Here is a 21,550-nt window from a genome sequence, read left to right as displayed (position 1 = left end):
CTATATAAATTTGTTTGTCTATACCTCACGATAACTCTTGGGTCTGCCCCATGGGCTCTTTTAGGGTTAATAAAAACATTCCATTTTTGGGACTACTTTACCATGCTTGTCCAAAATTTTCTGTGTATATCTATTTAGCAGTTTTGTATGGTGCTGAACTCAAATTTAAATATGTTAAGGCCTTTGGAACTTTTGGGGCTAAATGAGGGATGGGGGCAAACGATGGACATAGTCATTTCTTTTTTTGCATGGTGCAAAACTCAAATTTACATGTGTTAAAGTCTAAAACTGCACCGTTTGTTCATTTTCACTAGGATTTGACGTACCCTGGGGACTTTTGGGGCTAAATGTGGAGGAGCGGGCAAATGCTGAACTTAGCCATTTTTTTTAATTAAAATTATAAAATTAAGTAAAATATAATCTTAAAAAAAGGAGATACAAGTTAGAAAGACATCTCTTGCATGAAAATGGTTAAACAAAATGTCTGTTTTTAACTTTAAAAATTAAGGTACAAGATTTAATTTGAAATTCATAAATTTTCAAAGTGCAATTTTATAAACTTTACAAAGTAAAATATAAAAATTAATTTAAATTGAATCTAAAATTACTTTAGATTTATTTTATATTATGCAAATTTTGTTGCACTTTAAAAAATTAAATTTGTTTATTATTCAGCAATCAATGATATAGATACATAATTTTCAATTAAATTAAAAATAATATTTTAAGAAAAATATACTCTAAATTTTAAAACAGTTTTCTACATACGGGGGTTAAAACTAAAATCCGTAAGCACACCTATAATTATAAAAGATTATACACAGCACATTAAATATTACTACATACTCGTGGGCCTAAAAATATGTGTCTCCTCTCCTTAAAGACCCTAAGTAATTTTATTTTTATGACTTCCATTTATTTTCATCAGCTTATATCCTCTTTAATCTGAAGAAAAATAAAAAGAATCTGGAACTGTTTCTTCTTTATCTGAGGAATATGTAAAATGTCTCTGACGAGTTGTTTGGTGTTTGTCCGCCATTCAATGAAGCACATGTAAGACAAAATAAAACATTATGAAAGAAAAAAAATATAAATATATATTTGGATTTGGAATGTTGTGGGGCCATACACACCCTTATAATCACTAAGATGGACTTATCCATTAGTCATATAAGCAGCAAGTATAGACGGCTCAATGAGAGCTATCCAGATGTCGTACAGGACTTCCCACAGACTTACTAATCTTCCTGTATCACTAACCCAGTTCTGGATATAAATGTTCTTCGTATTCTCACCAGTCGACGTGTTTTCCTACTTACTTTCACCTTTCCCGACCCTAATATATATATATATATATATATATATATATATATATATATATATATATATATATATATGAGGAGGAAATTACGAATCAAGGAAAACGCAAATTCCAAAACCAAATATAAATAGAGTTATTTATATCTTCATCAAAAAAAGCTCAATACATGTGACCCACTTTCAACTTTACGTTCCATTCTTTTTATTTTCCCCATTCACTTTCGAGCACCTGCTGTTGTTTATTTACCTGCAAATAAGAACCTCCATTACACTGGACTTCTTCTTTAAATGCGGTTGGTAATTTTTTATCTTAATGTTGAACTCTGAATGAACTTTTCGCATGAACTGTTTTCCATATTTATATTCTTATGTTTTTTAAGTTTTGTGACTACAACTGATAAAACTTTTAGTTTCATCCTATGCAGTAACCAGCAAATACATAGAAATGTTAAAACTTAAGCGTGACTATCTGATTATTTTGCTAACAGTTTTTCCTCTGATGAGAAGAATTAGCATTCTTTGACACTCTGCGGATTAAGGAGTACCTAGCTACCAATTTTGGAGTATTCCACCAAATAATAAAGACTTTTTGTAAACTTCTAGATTACAGCTCTGTTCTCATATATATATATATATATATATATATATATATATATATATATATATATATATATATATATGTGTGTGTGTGTGTGTGTGTGTGTGTGTGTGTGTGTGTGTGTGTGCGCGTGCGCGCGCGTGTGCACACACACATATATATATGTGTGTGTGTGTGTGTACAAACACATATATATACATATATACATATGTGTGTGTGTGTGTACACACACATATGTATATATATATATATATATATATATATATATATATATATATATATATTAAGTAATGTGATTGATAATTTAAAATTTAAGAATCAAATTATAATTAAATTAAAAATCCGTTTCATAAGAAGGAACAACAACAAAATCAATTATCTGTACGATCGTTTCGGAAAACAATGCTTTTTATTGTGGTATACATCAAGTTACGTACAATAATTACATATAGTTTTTTAATAAGCAAGGTCTCCTCGTCAGCAAATTTTGAAGGGTTTTTATTGAATTTAAAAGACACCATAAATAAACCTAGCATTAAAAGTAAGGCAGATGAATCTTTTAATTTTTCGCTTTTTGAAATCAGGAACTATGGTTAAAATACTCATTTAGATGTTTGCTATAGCTTTTTATCTTGTTGATTATTATAGTGTGGAGGATAACATAAGAGGAAATGAAACTCTTAAAATCTTATTTAAAAATGAAATTAACTTATCCATTTTGTCGCCTTTTTTACAAAAAACAATGAATAAAGCATATTCTACATTACCGTCGGGCAATAACATGTAAATACATCTAGTCAACTAATAAAATTTTTTTACTTACATCAGATTTGCTTAGTGTTTTATTTGCCACTGTAAGTTCTCTCGGGCATACATCTTCTCCTTGGATGGATTTTATGCTGCTGTTATCCTCTGATAAAGGCATAACAGCTGTATGGTTGACCATACACACGACAGCCACCGACAGGTTCACACGGATAGTGTAAACATTTACGAATCCAAGAAATCCTACAATTGCCAACAAAAAACGGTAGGAAGTCCAGAAAGGTACTGAAACGAAAAAGAAGAAAAAGAAACATCTTTAGAAAATTCCCACGAAAAGAAGAACAAATGGTATTTAAGCATAAGTTATTTCTAATCATATCGTTTGGATTAAGTGATATTAAGTTATTGAACTTAAAAGTCAATTGAGCCAATAAGAAAAAGTTAATATCATGTTGCTTGTCCAATCAATGATCGAGCTGTGGGACATGTGATTATAGATGGTAACCAAGTTGATGCCAAAACAACCTTCTGCTATTTCGGTGATGTCTTGAATACTGGTGGTGATTTTTTACAAAGGAGTCACCACTTATCAAGGCTTAAGGCCACTGAAGAATAAGGGTTAAGGAATGTAAGTTGGTCAATGAGACACTAGTATAACGATCGCCAGTGGTGGAAATTGAGTAGAATTTGATTATTTAAAGAAACGGTTCACCAAGAACTTGTTTACATTGGACTTGAAGACAACCTTGACGTAGTTAGCTGAAAAGTAGGCCTACGTTACAGAGTTCTACAGACGAGCAGTTCTAGGAAAGTAACTTTGTTCATGAAATTTTTGTTTAGATTTAGGTACAGACAGAGAGCGAGGCGAGTGCTTATTGTGAATCTGAATGCGCTATTACTGCTTGTTATTGTGTTGCTTAGGCAAAGTTGAAGAATCTGCTGCCAATCCTTTCATCTAGGCATATTCTATTCAAGATTCGGAGCAATGATGTCATCTATTAAAACGTAAAATCTTTACTAAGTTAACAATTCTTTAATATTTCAAGTTTGGGAAGATGAATGAATCCAAGGAAAATTAAAGTAGAACAGGTGACAAATAACTTAGACAAACCAAGAAATGGAAGAAATAGAATTGTACTTTGAGACATAAACAAAATGGTTACTGAAAAGTCGCTTTAAGAGAAAAATTTAATGTCAACTTTTAGACAAAAAATCATATACAGGTGCACATCATCATATGAATACAAAAATTCTGTTGTTGGCATTGGTTTCTCCGATATTCCAGTCAGAATTCTTTTTAGAAAGAAATCGGAAACCACGTAAAGATTGCCTAAGTGAAAATGATTTGGAACGACCTGGATTCGAACTTTGAACACCCAGGTTGTGAGTCCGTATCCTTAACCACTTGCCCACCATCACTACCCATATACAAGTGCTAAGGACAACTGAACCGCTCATTCTAGTCGACCAGGGAGTTTTTAATCTCCAGTCAATATTGATATAGTAGGGCTTCATGCCTAAGTTTCTTGTTTATAATTTTTTCTTTTTATTCTGTTTCAATCTTAAATTGTAAATTTTTACCGGCAATAAACTATGTATACAAGATGAAGGTGTAGTACCCGCCCTGATACTACACTTAGATTTTTTGTTCTAAGTTAGTGGAGGAGAAATCCTTCACGACTGAAACAATTTTTAATTTTTGTTCCTTTTCTCCACATTAGAAAACGATCTTGGTTTTTAACTCTGCCCTCGTGGGGAGGCAAAGTAAATACGAATTCATCAACCACTGTGATCATTTAAAGTTAGTTTTGTGTTTTGGAATCACACCCACACCCACACACACACACACACACACACACACATATATATATATATATATATATATATATATATATATATATATATATATATATATATATATATACTAGCAAAAGTGCCAGTCGTTGACTGGGTTCAAAAACAGCCTACAGAAAATGGACTCTGATTTATGAAAATAAGATAGGTTATGAAAAGGAAAGGTTGTAAAGAGATAGCTCCGAATTTGGGGGTATCAAAACCAAAGAAAAATATGATGAAAGTAAAAATAAAATAGATAAACCCCATAATTGCAAGTAAGATCACAGTGTAGTATCTGTTCTGATGCTAAACTCATGTTATTTTTTACTTAGTCAATATAGGGTAACCCTTCTATACTAAGGCAATTTTTATTTTTGCCTACTTCCAAAATGCCCCTTTTTGGGGAGCTGGTTTTCCCCCACATTAAAAACGACCTTGCGTGACATTTTGCTCTCGTGGGGAAGCAAATAAGTACTAAAGTGCAAGTGCTTGTCTACATTTTTTTTTCTTTTTTTCTCCAAAAGAGTTTATGTTGAATATCATTTATCTGCGTAGAGTGAAATAATAACTTAAATTCAGTATTAGAAAAATGAACTGACATTTTTTTATTCATTGTAAAGTTGGTTCGAACTAAAATGCAACCATGTAATGCTTCTTTTCAGTTCCAATCTGTCAGCAGACAGATATATATATATATATATATATATATATATATATATATATATATATATATATATATATATATTTAGTAGTAAGACTTAATCACCATATATATTTTATAACCTACTACCTAGCTCTACATACGTATTGAGCACTGTTGAAGTAAATACTTAAAGTTTACGCATACATTTATACTTTCGTATATTAATTTATGTGACTAAACGAAGTAGTTATATATATATATATATATATATATATATATATATATATATATATATATATATATATATATATATATATATATATAGATACACAGTGCCTAGAATTACCAAATGGTTGGTGCTACCAGATCAGGCTGTCTGAAGATATTGCCTTCTTGAGACGAAATGCACCTAACATTGATGTTTTATTACGTTCTGCAAAACCCAAAACAAAAACAACAATCCACCTTTTCCCCTATTTCCTTCTTCCCATTTCTCTTTCCATCTCCCCTCCCCACTTCCTGACTGGTTTCCTAACTTAAAATGTACCAAACATTATTACTATAACCATTTTCCCTCCTGCATTGCAAAACTCATTCATGTTCTGCAGGGCAGGGCACAAAAACGATAAAATCCACTATACAACAATCAAACCAAACACTACAAACTAGCGATTGAAAACATAAAAAGCTTGAAGAATAAAAACCTTCTACAAAATAACTGGATGCAACATGAATACTATTTCCAAAATAACTGGATTTGGTATTAAATAACCCCAAAAAGTTGCTATCCCATAAAACCAAACAACCAAACCAAACCAACTTTCAGTACACGCTCATTTAATCGGCGAATTTCATGTCAGCATTCTATGTTTAAAGGTAAATCTCATATTATGTTGGTCCTGGATATGACCTTAAACTATATCCGATGGTGAAGCCCCAGCTTATGTGCTTTGGGGAGTCTGGAGCAACCCTTTAATTGTCATTGCTCCTAGGTCCACTCTGGCCCGGAGTGGTAGTACCTGTTAGGGTCCCAACTATAGGTTAAATAGAAACTGACTTGAAAAAAAAAAAAAACTCAAATGCATTCTATTAAAAAACTGTTCTTCAAAATCTTTGGATTCGACATTAAATAACCTGAAAAGGGTTGATATGCCGTAAAACAAAAACAACCAACCATAGTATGTTAATTTTCTTTTCACACTCGAAGGTCAATTATAATTTTTTTTCCTTGTCACTCCATGACACTAAAATAATCAATTTCTGATCTTTTCTTACAGTGTATGGGACATGACAAGCTATGCATCACGGTGGTTCACTTTTTTTTTTTTTTTTTTTTTTACAAATAACAATTGCTGAGTTATTTTAGAGTGTTTAATGTGGAGGCGAGAAAGGATAACTTCATTCATTCACGATTTTCTGCAGCCTGCTTGCTATTAGTATTCCAAAAATAATTGCATCTCTAAAGCTTAACGTTGTGTAACTTTGCTCATCTGATGAGAATTGGTGCATCAAAGTGATTTAGTTGTAGACATAGTCGATATTTTTGGTCATTTTGAACTGAAAGCTTTATTTAATCTACAGGATTAGACGTGTCACACACGTTCCATATTATTTTTAAATGTAATTCCTTAACCTTTGTGGAGAATTGAATAAAAAGTAACTGTTTAACCGACGACAAAATAACTATAACATGAGAAAGCAGTATAATTAGATTTGTGGCATCTTCAAAACACTTTAGCTGCTTAAATAAGTGAATCTTGTGAATTTACATTAAAAAGCACTAAATTGCAGCTGAGGTGTCGTGACCCTCAGGTGTGCCAAGCATTGTTAATAGAAATCTGATGAGGTTTTGAATTAAAATAACAATATTGACAGAAAGAGAGCAGGTAATGAGAAAATGTGTGCCTTTTGAAATTGCAATCGCCATGTATAAAATAAATTTTTAATCTTAAATGCATTTTTATTTGCAATGTCAAAAAATATCAAAAATGTTTTTAGTCAAGTAAATTATTCTTTAGAAAATTTTGACTAGAACCATCTCCCACTTAAACAAGGGATTTTTTCACTATTATTTATATCTGAAAATGAAAAGTTGAAAAAAAAACCCCAACAAAACAAACAAATAACAAATCTGATTCAGTAACAGTATGAGTTATGAGTTATGAGTTATGAGTTAAGGAGCAAGAGTTACTCCTAGTTATATCTATCTTTTTATTGCCCCCCCCCCACCCGGACAAAAGGAGGGTGGACCTGTAAATTCACCTTTGTCTGTTCGTCCGTTCGTCCATTTGTCTGTCCACACTTTTCTCAATAACTTTTAGCTTTGGAATTTTTTGAAATTTTGCACAAACTTTAAACATGATATGAATAAAAAAGTAACAGAATGGATTTTCCGAGAAACCTTCAGTTGTCCCCCTAGGGGTGTCTTTCGGGTTAAAATGGCTAAAATTTTTGTGCTTATTAAAAAAAATTGATGCCTTGGATTTTTATAAAACTTTCTGAAAAGTTGTAACTGACTAATTTCTATATAATTTTGTTTGTCTATATGTTGCGATAACTCTTGGGTATGCCCTAGGGTTTCTTTTAGGGCTAATAAAAACATTACATTTTTGGGACTATTTTACCATATTTGTCCAAAATTTTCTGTGTATGTCTATTTAGCAGTTTTGCATGGTCCTGGACTATGTTAAGACCTTGGGGATTTTGGGGCTAAATGAGTGGGGGGAGGGGCAAATGATGGACTTTGTCATTTCTTTTTTGCATGATGCAGAACTCAAATTTACATATGTCACGGCCTAAAACTGCACCGTTTGTTCATTTTAACCAGGATTTGGGGACTTTTAGGGCTAAATGGGGAGGGGAAAAGCAAATGCTGAACCTAGTCATTTTTTATGCACTCATATATATATATATATATATATATATATATATATATATATATATATATACAGGGTGACCCCCCCAAAAAAACAAAAGAGGCCATCTAGAACCTATGCTGTAGAACAGAGAAAAAAGAAAAAAAGAAAAAAAGAAAAAAAGGCCAAAGACCCTAGTGTTTTGATGTGATGTTTTGAATATAATAAACTAGTTATGACCAAAGTTTCATTTCATTCGAACAAAACAGTAAGAACAGGGCCTAATTAGAGATGGGGCCCGTTTTTTATGTGTCACCCTGTATATATATATATATATATATATATATATATATATATATATATATATATATATATATATATATATATATATAGGGTGGCCCATAAAAAACGAGTCCTATCTCTAATTAGGAATAAATACAGAAAAGATATAAACATTCATATATTTTTCGTATTGATCTTTTAGTCATTACTCGGGTTTTTTATTCAAAAGTAATGGACTAATGAATTCAACGAGGTTGTTAGATAGTGCTCAATAAAAAGAGCTGATAATACTTGTTTATTGTTATATAAACATGCTCACATCCTGCTGCTACAAACAGTCACTTGTTTCAATCAAACAACAGATATCATCAGGCAGATGATAAGATTATTCATTGAACATTTGAATAGTCAAGTCGCTGCCTGATGATATCTGTTGTTTGATTGAAACAAGTGGCTGTTTGTAGCAGCGGGATGTGAGCATGTTTATATAACAATAAACAAGTAATATATATATATATATATATATATATATATATATATATATATATATATATATATATATATATATATAAACGATTAGATCTTGACAGCTTATTCCTAAATAAATAAATGCTGTACATATAGAAAAAAAAAACAAAATAAAAGAAATATAGTAAGATGAACGAAAGAAAAAAATATAGAAAGAAAAAGTGTATCAATGTCAACCCAACATGTCTCGGCTTGTCTAGTATATACATATATAAACCGTTACGCTTTGTGTATATAGTCAGTTATACAAATGTCTTATACTTGATTGTGGCGTTCAGCTTGTATGTCAGATACCTTCCCATTGTCAAGAATGATTGTTCCCAAACACACACACACACACACACACACACACACACACACACACACACACACACACACACACACGTACACACGCACGCACACACATACACACACACACGCGCGTGCGCACACACACACATATCCTAATGTTCTGTGAATTTTGCTTGCTTGTTTGATTTTACCTTGTTATTTTCTCCCGATACAGAATGAATGGCAACATATTTTAGTGACATAATCGATTAAAAGAAGAGATAACAGGTGACTGCACCTCTGGATAAAACGTTGAAAATATATTCCCGGTTTCCCTCTCTGATTTGATCGAAGAGGTCTGAAAACTATTACATCAGGCACTGTGCACGATTATTCGCTATCTTTCTTTTTAATGGATGACGTCAGCCTTTAGTGACATCATCCACTACGTACGGTTATCTATTTTAATTGATTACATTATGAAACTCTGCAGATTTTTCTTATCATTTTGTGACGTCACCAATTAAAACAGAGGTGGGCATAACTTCGGGCCAAGATCAAAGTGTAGTATCTGTTCTTCAGATGCTGCACTTCAATTTCTTGTTCTCTCTCAGTGGAGGAGAAATCCTTCACAACTGAGACAATTTTAATTTTTGTTCCTTTTCTCCATGTTAAAAAACGACCCTGGTTAACTCTGTTTCGTAGGGAGGTATTGTAAATAGGAACTGCACATTGGATGATGTCATCCACTAGAACCGAGAGATGTGAAATGACCATGCGCTGTGAGTGACGCCGCAATATGATGAAGTATACAAGACGGTCTACGATCGTGAAGGCTACGAGTTATCTACTAGACGAACTGCCTAGACATTGAGGATCTAGCAAACTAATGAAACTCTATCGATCTTTCTTGTCGTCATGTTAATTTGCCCTTGTGCAGAGTTGATGACGAAAGAGAGAGAGAGAGAGAGAGAGAGAGAGAGAGAGAGAGAGAGACAGACAGACAGACAGACAGACAGACAAAGAAAGAGAGAAGACACAGAGACAGAAGCGAGGAAGAGCTCCTTTATGAAATTTTATTATCAATATTGGCCCAGCTCTAGTATACCTATTAAAATATTAATCTTGATTGCTTGCCTATTACCTTGTTTGTATCCGTGGCGGTATCACACAATGATGATGTCATCCATTAAAACAAAGAAAGAGGAAATATTCTTTATGACGTCACAACAAGTTGACGTCATCCATTCATAATGTAAGATACTCTTTATGACACCATAAAAAGATGACGTCATCGATCACAATATTTTGCTTTAAATATATTTTTAGACAAAAATTTTGAAAAATATTAAATCAAAGTATATTGTTTACAGGTGGAATTTGTGAAATAATTATTTAAAAAAAAATGTTTTGTGCTTTTATTCTTGTGTATTAATGTTCTTGTCAAGTTTGAACATGAAAAAATAATAAAAGAAATGTCTGAAAAGTGAAAAAATTTATAATCGGTCATTTTTTTTTCCTGCTCATTATAAAATGTGGATTCACTCATTGGATTGTGCTTGGTTTTCTGATCAGTTGTGAATCAGTTTGGACAGAAGTCAAATGTTTTCAATGGTTTTGTATTTTTACTTTTACGTCATGCATCTTTCCTATCGTCTTTCTTTGTATTGTGTAAATGACAGGCTTTAGAGAAGACAAAAGCTTTTTCCTTTTAGTGGACATCTTGGGGGCGGTCTGAATACAGAAAGAGAAAAAAACAACTATAAATGAAAAGAAAATGGAGATCGATGCGACTTTTTTTTTTACCGATAATTGTCCAAGCATTCTTACATTGTCAGATGCAGAGTCGAAACGTGCAAGTCACATCTTATCGATTGCGCGCAGTCAGCACCAACGCTATTCAGGGTTTAACCGGCTTTCTCCAAAGGAGGAAGTTTCATGAGAGTATGAAATTCACAAGCGGTCCCCAGTCGCATGTATATCCCCGTTAGGGGAGATGACGACGTTAGGTTTTTGCAACTTTTTGCAAGGAGGTGTCGACGCCCTCCTACATACAGCACCTGAACTTCCCAAATTGGTCACCCATTTTAGTAATGACCAGGCTCAACGTTGCTTAACTTCGGTGATCTGACGGGAACCGGTGTGTCAACGTGATTATGCCGTATATATATCTTATCGATTGGAAGTCAATGATTGTCTGTAAGCTAATAAATAAATCGGAAGTGTCAGTGATGAAATTGTGTACCATCCTTGAGTTTTGTCAGATCTATTTGCACCTTTGAAATGAATGGATCTTTCCTTGAGAAAATCCTTATCGGCTAGGGATTTTCCTGGGCCCCCAAAATCAACAGAGATTAGACCATTCCTTTAATGATCTGGTCCCTCTTGATTTTGCATTCTGTGCAGTTCTAGGAGGCCCACCTTCCCAGGCTCTGTCTTTTCTCTTTGAGAAGGGGTTAGTTTATTGCTAATTGCCTTAGGCGACTTCACCGGGGAATGCCCTTTTTGGAAGTCAGAGTGCCCCTCCTCGGGGGTGCTGACTTCTCAATCCCATTTTCCGACCATGGTGTCACAGTTCTTGCAGTGAGAGATTAACTAAATAACAAAATCCTTTGTTATGATAATCTCTTAGGATTGACTTAGACTAAAATGAAAGACATTTAATCTGTTTCTGAGGTTATTGGAAAAATGGTTGGATCATTCTACTCCTCTAGAAAATACCTAACTATATATATATAAGTTATAGCTATAAAGTTATAAAAATATATATGGCAATTAAGCTACAGAGAATATTCCGTATTTCATCCACACTATTCCTGACGAATCCTAGCTTTTGTCTTCTCTAAAGCCTGCCATTTACACAATATAAAGAAAGACGATAGGAAAGATGCATGACGTAAAAGTAAAAATACAAAAGCATTGAAAACATTTGACTTCTGTCCAAACTGATTCACAACTGATCAGAAAACCAAGCACAATCCAATGAGTGAATCCACTTTACATCATTATATATATATATATATATATATATATATATATATATATATATATATATATATATATATATATATGTATATATATATATGTATATATATATATAGATATAGATATAGATAGATAGATAGATAGATGTAATCCTCTCCATATATAAGAGTCATATACGTCCTAAGATGAAGCACTGCTGACACACCTGGAGAGGTGTCACTCAGAATACTCTATATTGCCTCAACAGAGTATAAAATCGACTTTGTAATGTAAGGTGCTCAAGTGAGTTTCACCCTTTTCTTTCTCCTTGTAAAACATTCGCACCAAGAACTTGAATTCTGGTATTGCTTTTCGCCCATTTTTCTCCGATCAGTTAAAATATGCAGTTGATCTAGAAGTTGACTTGGGTTCTATTATGGATTGGGGTAAGAAATGGCTTGTTTTGTTTAATCGTGTCAAGACTCAGCTATTGTTCTTCAATATTGTCCTTCTATTCCTGAAATTCTTACGGATGGCTCTACTCTTGATGAAAAATCGACTCTAAAACTTCTTGGTCTTTTTTATTCTTATCAAATCTTTCGGAGTCCATATATCAAATCCATGGCTTTTTCTGCTTCGTCGTAAAATCGGTTTTCTATATTGCTCTAAACATTTTCTCCCACCCGAAGCTATTCTTTATCTCAACAAATACAAATCTACTATCAGACCATGTATATAGAGTACTGTTATCATATTTTGGCTGGTGAATCTGTATCCAACTTGAAAATTCTTGATAAATTGCAGAAAAGTATCTGTAATTTGATTGACCCCCTCACTTTCTTCCTCACTGCAACCTTTCTCTCACAAATGTGATGTTGATAGTCTCAGTCTTTTCTACAAATACTATTATAGCATGTGTTCCTCAAGATTGTCTGATCTATTCCCTGCTTCCTTTGTTCCAGCTCGTTTGACTTGTTTGTCTAGTAGTCTTCATCAATTTGCTGTTTTAATACCTCATTGTAATACAGCTTCTTATTCCAGAAGCTTTTTTTCCAAGGACAGAAAGGTTGTGGAATTCTCTTTCTGCTCACTGTTTTGTTTTCCTACTACCTACAGCCTTGGTTTTTGCAATAAGCAACTCTTGTCTTTGCAATAATCAGCTATCGTTCTTATTAACTCCTTACATCAAGTTGCTTCATGCTGTGTCTCGAGCGATTTCCATAAAAAATTACTACCACAATTAAAAAAAAACAAACTTTCGTTGCTTCCTTTGGTTGGAATACAGGGTGACCCCCCCCCCCCAAAAAAACGGGCCGCAACTCTAATTAGGCCCCGTTTCTTAGTGTTTTGTCCGAATGAAATGAAACTGTTGTCATAACTAGTTTATCATATTCCAAACATCACATCAAAACATTAGGGTCTTTGGCCTTTTTTCTCCGTTCTACAGCATATGTTCTAGATGGTCTCCATTTAGCTTTTTTTTTGGGGGGGGGGTCACCCTGTATTCTATTGATCGAGAGAGTATCCGATTCCTGATGCAGTCGTTTACCTATATAAGAGTCAGATACGTCCTAAGATGCATTACTGCTGCCACATTTGGGAATCTCAAAGCACTTTTTCTTGTTGTGACAAAACTCGACTTTGCAATCTTTTATGTGAAGATTTCGACAGTTCCTTACAGTTCCTTTCTCATATAAGAGATGTTGCTTGTCTTTCTCTACTCTATCATTGTTTCCATGGAAAGTGCTCGACTGAGGTCCAATCTCTGCTTTCTCCTTGTAAACCATTCAAATACAAGGTCATAAATCATTCGTACAAATATTACAGTGTGGAAGTAAACTCACATGATCAGATAACGGCGACTGACCATTGGTCAGTTGGAATAAAACGATTCTCGGTAACACACTACCAGAACATTATAGAAAGAACATTACAAGAATCCAATTGAGATTGCTGGAGTAGAAACTTTAATAAGAAATTCCATAATCTACACCTCCCCCCCCTAAAAAACGTTATCGGTTGGGATAACAGAAAATGGTCATGAAAAGGAAAAAAAGAAGAATGGAAAGACTGAAAAGAGAGAGAGAGAGAGAGAGAGAGAGAGAGATAGAGAGAGAGAGAGAGAGAGAGAGAGAGAGAGAGAGAGAGAGAGCACAAGCCAGACCTCCAATGTAATATCAAAGACAATACAGAGAAAGCCATTAGTTGTTAATGGCAAGAAATCAATGGCAAACAGCTGTTGCGAGAATGCAGAGTAATTTAGAATGGTTATCAAAAGAAGGGAGGCATATTAGAAATCTGAGTAGACTTGTAACCCTGACTCAAAGCTGTTTTTTTTAGTAGTGCGGACTAATATTAGGTAAAAATAATAAGAATATCTTTTATTTCTCATATGCAAAATGCATTGCTCTTTTTTTTTTATTTTTCTATTTTGCCGCTTTATTTCGGCAACAAAAGAAAGTGAAAAAACACTGACTCATATCTATTTATAGATTGCTTTGTTTTATTTCTCATAGGCAGACTACATAAAAATGACGCGTCAGTGTTGAAAGATTAAACGCGTGATTGCTTTAATGGTTAATCGACTGGAACGAGTCATTATCAAAGAGGGACCATGGGAGTGAAAGTAAACTTTTAAAATGCCCAGCATTTTAGTATCATCTAACGTTTCTGTTTTTTTTTTCAGTAGTAAAAGAGATAAAAACGCTGCAGAATCAAACGAAACAGTATCTTCAACTGCGATCTGTTTTAGGGATTTATTTATTTATTTATTTTTTTACACTTATCAAGGCTCAGAGGCCGCTCGAGGATAAAGGTTAAAGAGTGTACAGTAGTTAATGGGACAATATCATAGTAATCGTGGGAAGTGTAAGTTTGGTAAATTGGATTACTTAAGGGGAACAGCTCATCAAGAACTTGTTTACATTGGACTTGAAGACGACCATCAGTTGGAAAGCAGGCAAACGGGAGACAGTTCCACAGGTGTGTAGTTCTAAGAAAGAAGCTTTGTTCATGGAATCTACATTTAGGTTTAGGCACAGATAAAGAGTGGGGGAAATTATTGATAGTGTTTTCAGATAGACGAGTGTTTCTCATGAAAGTTTGGTGAGGGGGGACCATAGATTTGAGCTCAGATGAGCATTTGCTATGAAAATAATGATAAAGCAGAGATCGACTCGCAACATCTCTTCCGTGTGAAAGAGGCTGCAGGGAAGAGAAAAGGGCATCCCCCATTAGGCTTCAAAGTCTATTTTGAACTCTGTCAAGGCAGGATAAGTTATTTTAGCAGCTCCTGCCTAGATGTGGCAACAATACTCCATTCTTGGACGCACGTGACTCTTATATAGGTAGAGAATTGCATCAGTAATGAGATATCTACTGGATCAATAGGAGGATCCCACCATTTTGCGACTCAAACAAAATGTGGTATAAGGCTGCAAGGTGGGGGAAAAATTATTCCCCTAATGGCGCACTCCAGCCGAGAAGCAAAATAGCTGAGAATGGACTTGTTAGCAGTCCTTGGCAGGGGCACTTCAGAAATTCGGTTATAAACCAATCTCTCTCCACAAGCAAAACGGTAATTCCTAGAAGGTTGGACCGCCTAAGAGCAAGCCAAAATATACCCTATTCAAATACAAGGCTCCAGCACTGGAGTAAGTGCTCACTGAATTTAAGAATGTGGTTTCTGCGTTTTTTCATTATTTATAAAATGGTATTCTATGGAACTATACCCTGGTAAATGTGAATCACATATATACTATTTTATATTTAGAGATGGCAAGTTGATATACAGCATTTTGATTTATCTGCAAAAATATGCAACCATAGAAGGACATATTTGTGTAGTGTGGAACGACCTTCCCTAAACCACTGGTGGCAGGTAGTAAAACAGCCTTCAGGCATGGGGTTAGCTGTGAATATCCAACAGGTACCACAGAGAAGGTCTGATGCCATTGATACGGAAGTGTATAATGGTATACTGTGCTAGGTTTATAATGGAACCTTAATTAGGGAGTTGTTAGATTATTATTTATATTACATTTAAATTTGTGCAAATTTTTAAGACAAGTAGGGGATTCCTTATTGTGGCAGTGAAAGGTTTGCATTGTGGCGATTAGTTTACAATGAGAGACCTACTATCTGCTATATGTTAAGAGATTACTTTTTGGCGTACTAGCTTAGATGTCACAACAATACTGCATGCAGGGGTAAAAAGTAATTTGACGAATATAGCATACTAACAAGTGTGACTCGTCTTCTGGTTTGGTAGAGAAATCCAAGCTGCTTTGCAACATATTGGCAGCGTCTTTCATGTATTTATTCAAATTCATGTTGTGTGCGAATGTTAGACCCAGCAGTTCGAATTTTAGACATTCGAAATAGATGGTATCAGCTATAACAATTGGTGATCAGTAAGGTTTATATGATTGATAAAATAACAGAGCATTGTCTTGGTAGCATTCAATGTAACTTTTTTTTTTTTTTTTTACAAGGAGGTCACCACTTATCAAGGCCCGGAAGCCACTCAGGGATAAGGGTTATTGCATGTACAGTACGTTGTACGTTAGTGTTGAGATTTCATAAAGTGTCTACTTAAGGGGGCGGTTCATCAGGAATTTGTTTACGCTGGATTTGAAGACATCCAAGTTGTAGTCAGGTGGGAAACAGGCAGACGGAACAGAGTTCCACTGGCGTGCTGTTCTAAGAAAGAAGCTGTGTTTATGGAATCTACGTTTTGATTTAGGCACAGATAGAGAGTGGGGAAAATTTTTGACAGTGGCTTCAGCTAAACGGGTGTTTTTCGTAAAAGATTGGCGAGGGAGGACCAGAGATTGGAGCTCAGACGAGCACTTGCCATGGAAATAACTACCTATTTCCGGGCTCATTTCATTACAGACTAGATGTATTTTTTATATGTAGCTCTTGCCTTGGATATGTGTGGGTTGGATTTGCTCTCATATATAAAACAGTGTGATTTCTTCAGCAAATATACCCATCACAGGGCAAAAAAGAGTCCCATACATTAAACCAAGCTCCAACCTTTGTTTCATCATCACAATGTTGCATCCCTGTTCTTGTTTTACAAGTATTTTAATGGAATGTGCACTGAAGAACTCATACTGCAAAAAAGATGGGCTCTCTCTACCGTGCTAGAAAGCTACTTAAGCCTGAAAGTATCCTGTACCTCTATAAGGCTACCATTCGCCCATGTATGGAGTACTGTTGGGCTGGTGCATCTGCTACTTGTCTCTTCCTCCTGCACAGGGTTCAAAAGAGAGTCGCCAACCTGATAGGTCCTGAACTGTCATCTAAGCTTCAGCCTCTGTCCCATCGACGAAATGTAGCATCCCTCTGCCTGTTCTACAAGTATTTTAATGGCGAATGCTCTGACGAACTACAAGCACTTGTACTCCATTGATGTAAATATCCCCGACAAATTGGCAAGCAGCTAAATCCCACCCCTTCACAGTAGAGATCCCTAGGTGTAAGAAAGCCCTCTACTTCAATAGTTTCTTCCCCAGAACTGCTAGACTCTGGAATTCTCTTCCGGGTTCCTGCTTCTCCAACTGTACTGACATGCAGAAGTTCAAGTGTAATGTTTACAGACATCTTGCTGCTCATCTCCCTTCATAATATCCCTGCAACTTATGTCCCCGATAGTAGCTCCCTACCTCAAAGTAGCACTGTGCCTTGTTTGGGGTGAAAATTGATAAAAAAAAAAATGTCCCCTCAGCGTGAATACTTCTAATTATCCCGATAAGCTACAAAATCACCCCTCCTTTATTGTTGAGGTCGCTAGATGTTGGAAAGCTTTCTACTCTAATAGTCGTTACTATCAGACTGCTAAACTTTGGAATGCCCTTCTTGTTTCCTGATTCCCTGACTGTGTTTACATGCAAACGTTTAAATGTAATGTGAACAGACATCTTGGTACTCATCTCCTCACATAGTACCCTGTAGACATGATTCCAAATAATCGCTCCTAAATCTAAATTCCATGAACAAAATTTCTTTCCTAAAGCTGTCCGCCTGTGGAACACTGTTCCGTGACTTTGTTTTCTAGCTAACTGCAACATGGTCGTCTTCAAGTCCAATGTAAACAAGTTCTTGTTGAGTTGTACTCTTAAATAATCAAATTCAACGCAATTTCCATCACTACGCTGTTGTCTTAGTGTCCGCCTTACGCTTATTAACACTTATCCTCGAGTGGCCCTCGAACCTTGATAAGTAACGACTCCCTTGTAAAAAAAAAGGCAAAAGAACAACGTTTGAAAGTAATAGAAGAAAGATAAAACCAGAAGAGTGCATTAATGCGAAAAAGTTGTAGGACTTCATGGCTCGAATTTCTTCTATAATTTCACTTCTCGTCTGTTTCTCTCTTGTCCGTTTTCATTCTACCTATTGGAATTGTCACCCAGCTCTGTTACATCCGCCTAAACAAAATCATTCAACTGCCCCGTTTCTCTTCAGGTTTATTTCTTCACCCACCCAGCACATTTCCATTTATTTGAATGTCTTCTTTTATTGAGAAGACAACCGTCCTCTGCAATGCTCCTATTTACAATGTCTCCCTACGGGACAGAGTTAGACACCAGGGTCGTTTTTTAATGTGGAGAAAAGGAACAAAAATAAAAATTGTCTCAGTCGTGAAGGATTTCTCCTCCATTGACAGAGAACAAGAAATTGAAGTGCCGCATCTGAAGAACAGATACTACATTTTGATCTTGACCCGAAGGCCAAGAAAATTGAATTTCTTTTCTCTCATTCACTCAACCTACCAAATATAACCGTTTCTGAATTTTTGAGATGAGGATTAGTTAATCGTATTATTTGGATTCATTAGACTACTGTTCTCATCTTGAGTGTGATTTTCACAACGCTTCGGTCGATGTAACCTCCGACCTTCTTCAGGTGTATCTTGTCGGACTCAGGAATATTTCTGTCAAACTCGGGAATTTAGATGGAATTTCGAGCTGAACCCTTTATTTACTTCACGGGGGTAGCATGCTCTTGTTCATTCAGCCATGACTGAATAGAGGTCCTAAGTAATTCGCAATTGTATTTTTCGGTCGTCCACACTGAGGATTGAACCTTCAACCTTCAGGAGAATAACACTTTTTTTACAATTGATTTTCCAAGTACTCAATAAATCAATTGTAAAACAGTGTTCTTCTCCTGAAGATGAGAACGGTAGTCCGATAAATCCAAGTAATATGCATAAAATATATCATTTGTTGGCCCTCTTGCCAAACTTTTACGACAAGCAGTCGTCTAGCTGAAATCACTATCAATTATTTCCCCCAATCTTTATCTGTGCCTAAACCTAAACATGGATTCCATGAACAAAGCTTCTTTCTTAGAACTACACCCCCATGGAACTCTGTTCCGTTTTCCTGCTTTCCAGCTCACTACACTATGGTAATCTTCAAGTCCAAAGTAAACAAGTTCTTGATAAACCGTTCCCCTTAATCCAATTTACCAAATTTCCTCTACTAACGATTACCACAATATTATCCCATTACAATACACTCAGTAACCCTTATCTTTGAGTTGCCTCTGAGCCTTGATATAAGTGGTGACCTATGTAAAAAAAAAAAAATATCCGAGCCATGTGTGAGGTGACGTCACAGCGAGGAAGGAAAGAAAAGATAATAAAAAGAAGAACGACGCCTGACACACGTATCTGGGCCAAGAGCGACAGGAAAAGACACGTTCTAAACATGTCCCGACAAGAAAGTACTTGCAAATAAATGTTCTGTTGTTCAACCGAAAAAAAAAGGAGTTGAATTCTTTCCTTTTCTTCTGTTGCTTGCGACGGTGTCTATATGTTAGCATGTGTAAAAGAGGGAACGAACTTGTGCTTGTATAATAAAGTTTCGAATTCTAAGCAAGCCTTCATTGCTAAGAATTAACATTACCTTTTTTCTTCGACTGTGTTATAAACCCACAAGGTCATTTAAAAGCATTTTGCTTGCATGCAGCTGCCATGCTGTTTTAACAGCACCGGCGACCATGGCTCCCCAAATTGTAGAGCCATGGTAATCTCGGGAAGACAAATAAAGACGGTAGTTCCCCGTTGCTTTCCGACTTGATTCGAGGGTGCATCTCTCCCTACACCCATGAATTTAATGCACCCCCAGGTATCAACCTGGAAATTTCTACTTCATGGTGCAGTTCATACAGGGTCTCGCCTTCCCAAATGGTCATCCCTCTGGTACTGGCCAGGTTCATCGTTGCTTAACTTCAGTGATCTGGTGTCAACGTGATTGTATCTTATATAACTTTTTACTGTACTTTTATAAATAAACAAGTGAAGCATGCATGGTCAACTGTAAGTGAACAATGAACGAAGCATAAAAAAATGACTACGTTCAGCATTTGCCCCCTCCCCCTCCATTTAGCCCCAAAAGTCCCTAGGGGACGTCAAATCCTGGTGAAAACGAACAAACGGTGCAGTTTTAGGCCTTAACATATGTAAATTTGAGTTCTGCATCATGCAAAAAAGAAATGACTAAGTCCAACATTTGCCCCCCCCCACTCATTTAGCCCCCAAAGTCCCCAAGGATTTAACATATTTAAATTTAAGTTCAGCACCATGCAAAACTGCTAAATAGACGTTCACAGAAAATTTTGGACAAATATGGTAAAATAGTTCCAAAAATGGAGTGTTTTTATTAACCCTAAAAGAGCCCCTGGGGTACACCCAAGAGTTATCACGGAGAATAGACAAACAAAATTATATAGAAATCAGTTAGTTCCAACTTTTCAGAAAGTTTTATAAAAATCCAAGGCATCAATTTTTTTTAAGAAGCACAAAAGTGTCAATTTTAGCCATTTTAACCCGACCGGCACCCGTTCTGTTTAATCATGTTTAATGTTTTTGCAAAATTTAAAAAAATTCCAAGGTGTAGTTATTGAGAAAAGTACAGACAGACGAACGGACAAACAAACAAGAGTGAATTTACAGGTCCACCCTCTTTTTGTCGGGGGAACAATAAATATATCCGCAATAATGTCAAAGTCAGTAAAACACAATATTTAGATAAATTTACTCAGAAACATCTGTTGAGCTGTGCAGTTTAGAAAAAAAAGAAGAAGACTTTAAAGGAATCAAGAGTTACCCCCCTGCCCGAAGAGGTAGGCAAACAATTTTATATCAACCAAGGAGTCAGTGATTTGGGTTGATTTTATTTACACTGGTTTTTACACAAATAAATGATTTCCAACGTTTCTTTACAAATACTTGAGAAGAGATTAACCTCCGTACAATTGCAGATCAAATAAACGATCTCGATGACACATCTGACGGAGATAAAAATGCTTTCCTTTCTTTAATCATGAATCACCATTTTTAAAGGCGAAAGGATAAAATGGACAAACGCATTGAGAGAATTGCAAATGATAAAAAAAATACAGTGTGGAACGATAAAAGTGTCGCCCTAAAGAAAACAACACTACAGCTTTATTTTAAAACTTTTATTGAAAAAA

The 21,550-nt window shown here is 35.3% G+C and overlaps 1 protein-coding gene and 1 pseudogene across 1 annotated transcript in view; both read right to left on the bottom strand.

The window, feature by feature from the left end:
* The window catches only part of LOC145283827 (sialin-like), a 211,553-nt gene that overhangs the window by 93,533 nt on the left and 96,470 nt on the right, over nucleotides 1-21,550 (bottom strand). Inside the window, exon 2 of the mRNA XM_080132921.1 lies at nucleotides 2,742-2,968. Within this exon, the coding sequence (XP_079989047.1) occupies nucleotides 2,742-2,968 (227 nt within the window). The remainder of the gene's footprint in view (nucleotides 1-2,741; nucleotides 2,969-21,550) is intronic.
* LOC145284356 (5S ribosomal RNA) lies at nucleotides 11,146-11,264 on the bottom strand (annotated as a pseudogene).

Source organism: Euprymna scolopes, chromosome 8 (assembly GCF_053919585.1).
Source record: "Euprymna scolopes isolate OS-2025 chromosome 8, ASM5391958v1, whole genome shotgun sequence".
NCBI lineage: Eukaryota > Metazoa > Mollusca > Cephalopoda > Sepiida > Sepiolidae > Euprymna > Euprymna scolopes.
This window is presented reverse-complemented; position numbering and strand designations above follow the sequence as displayed.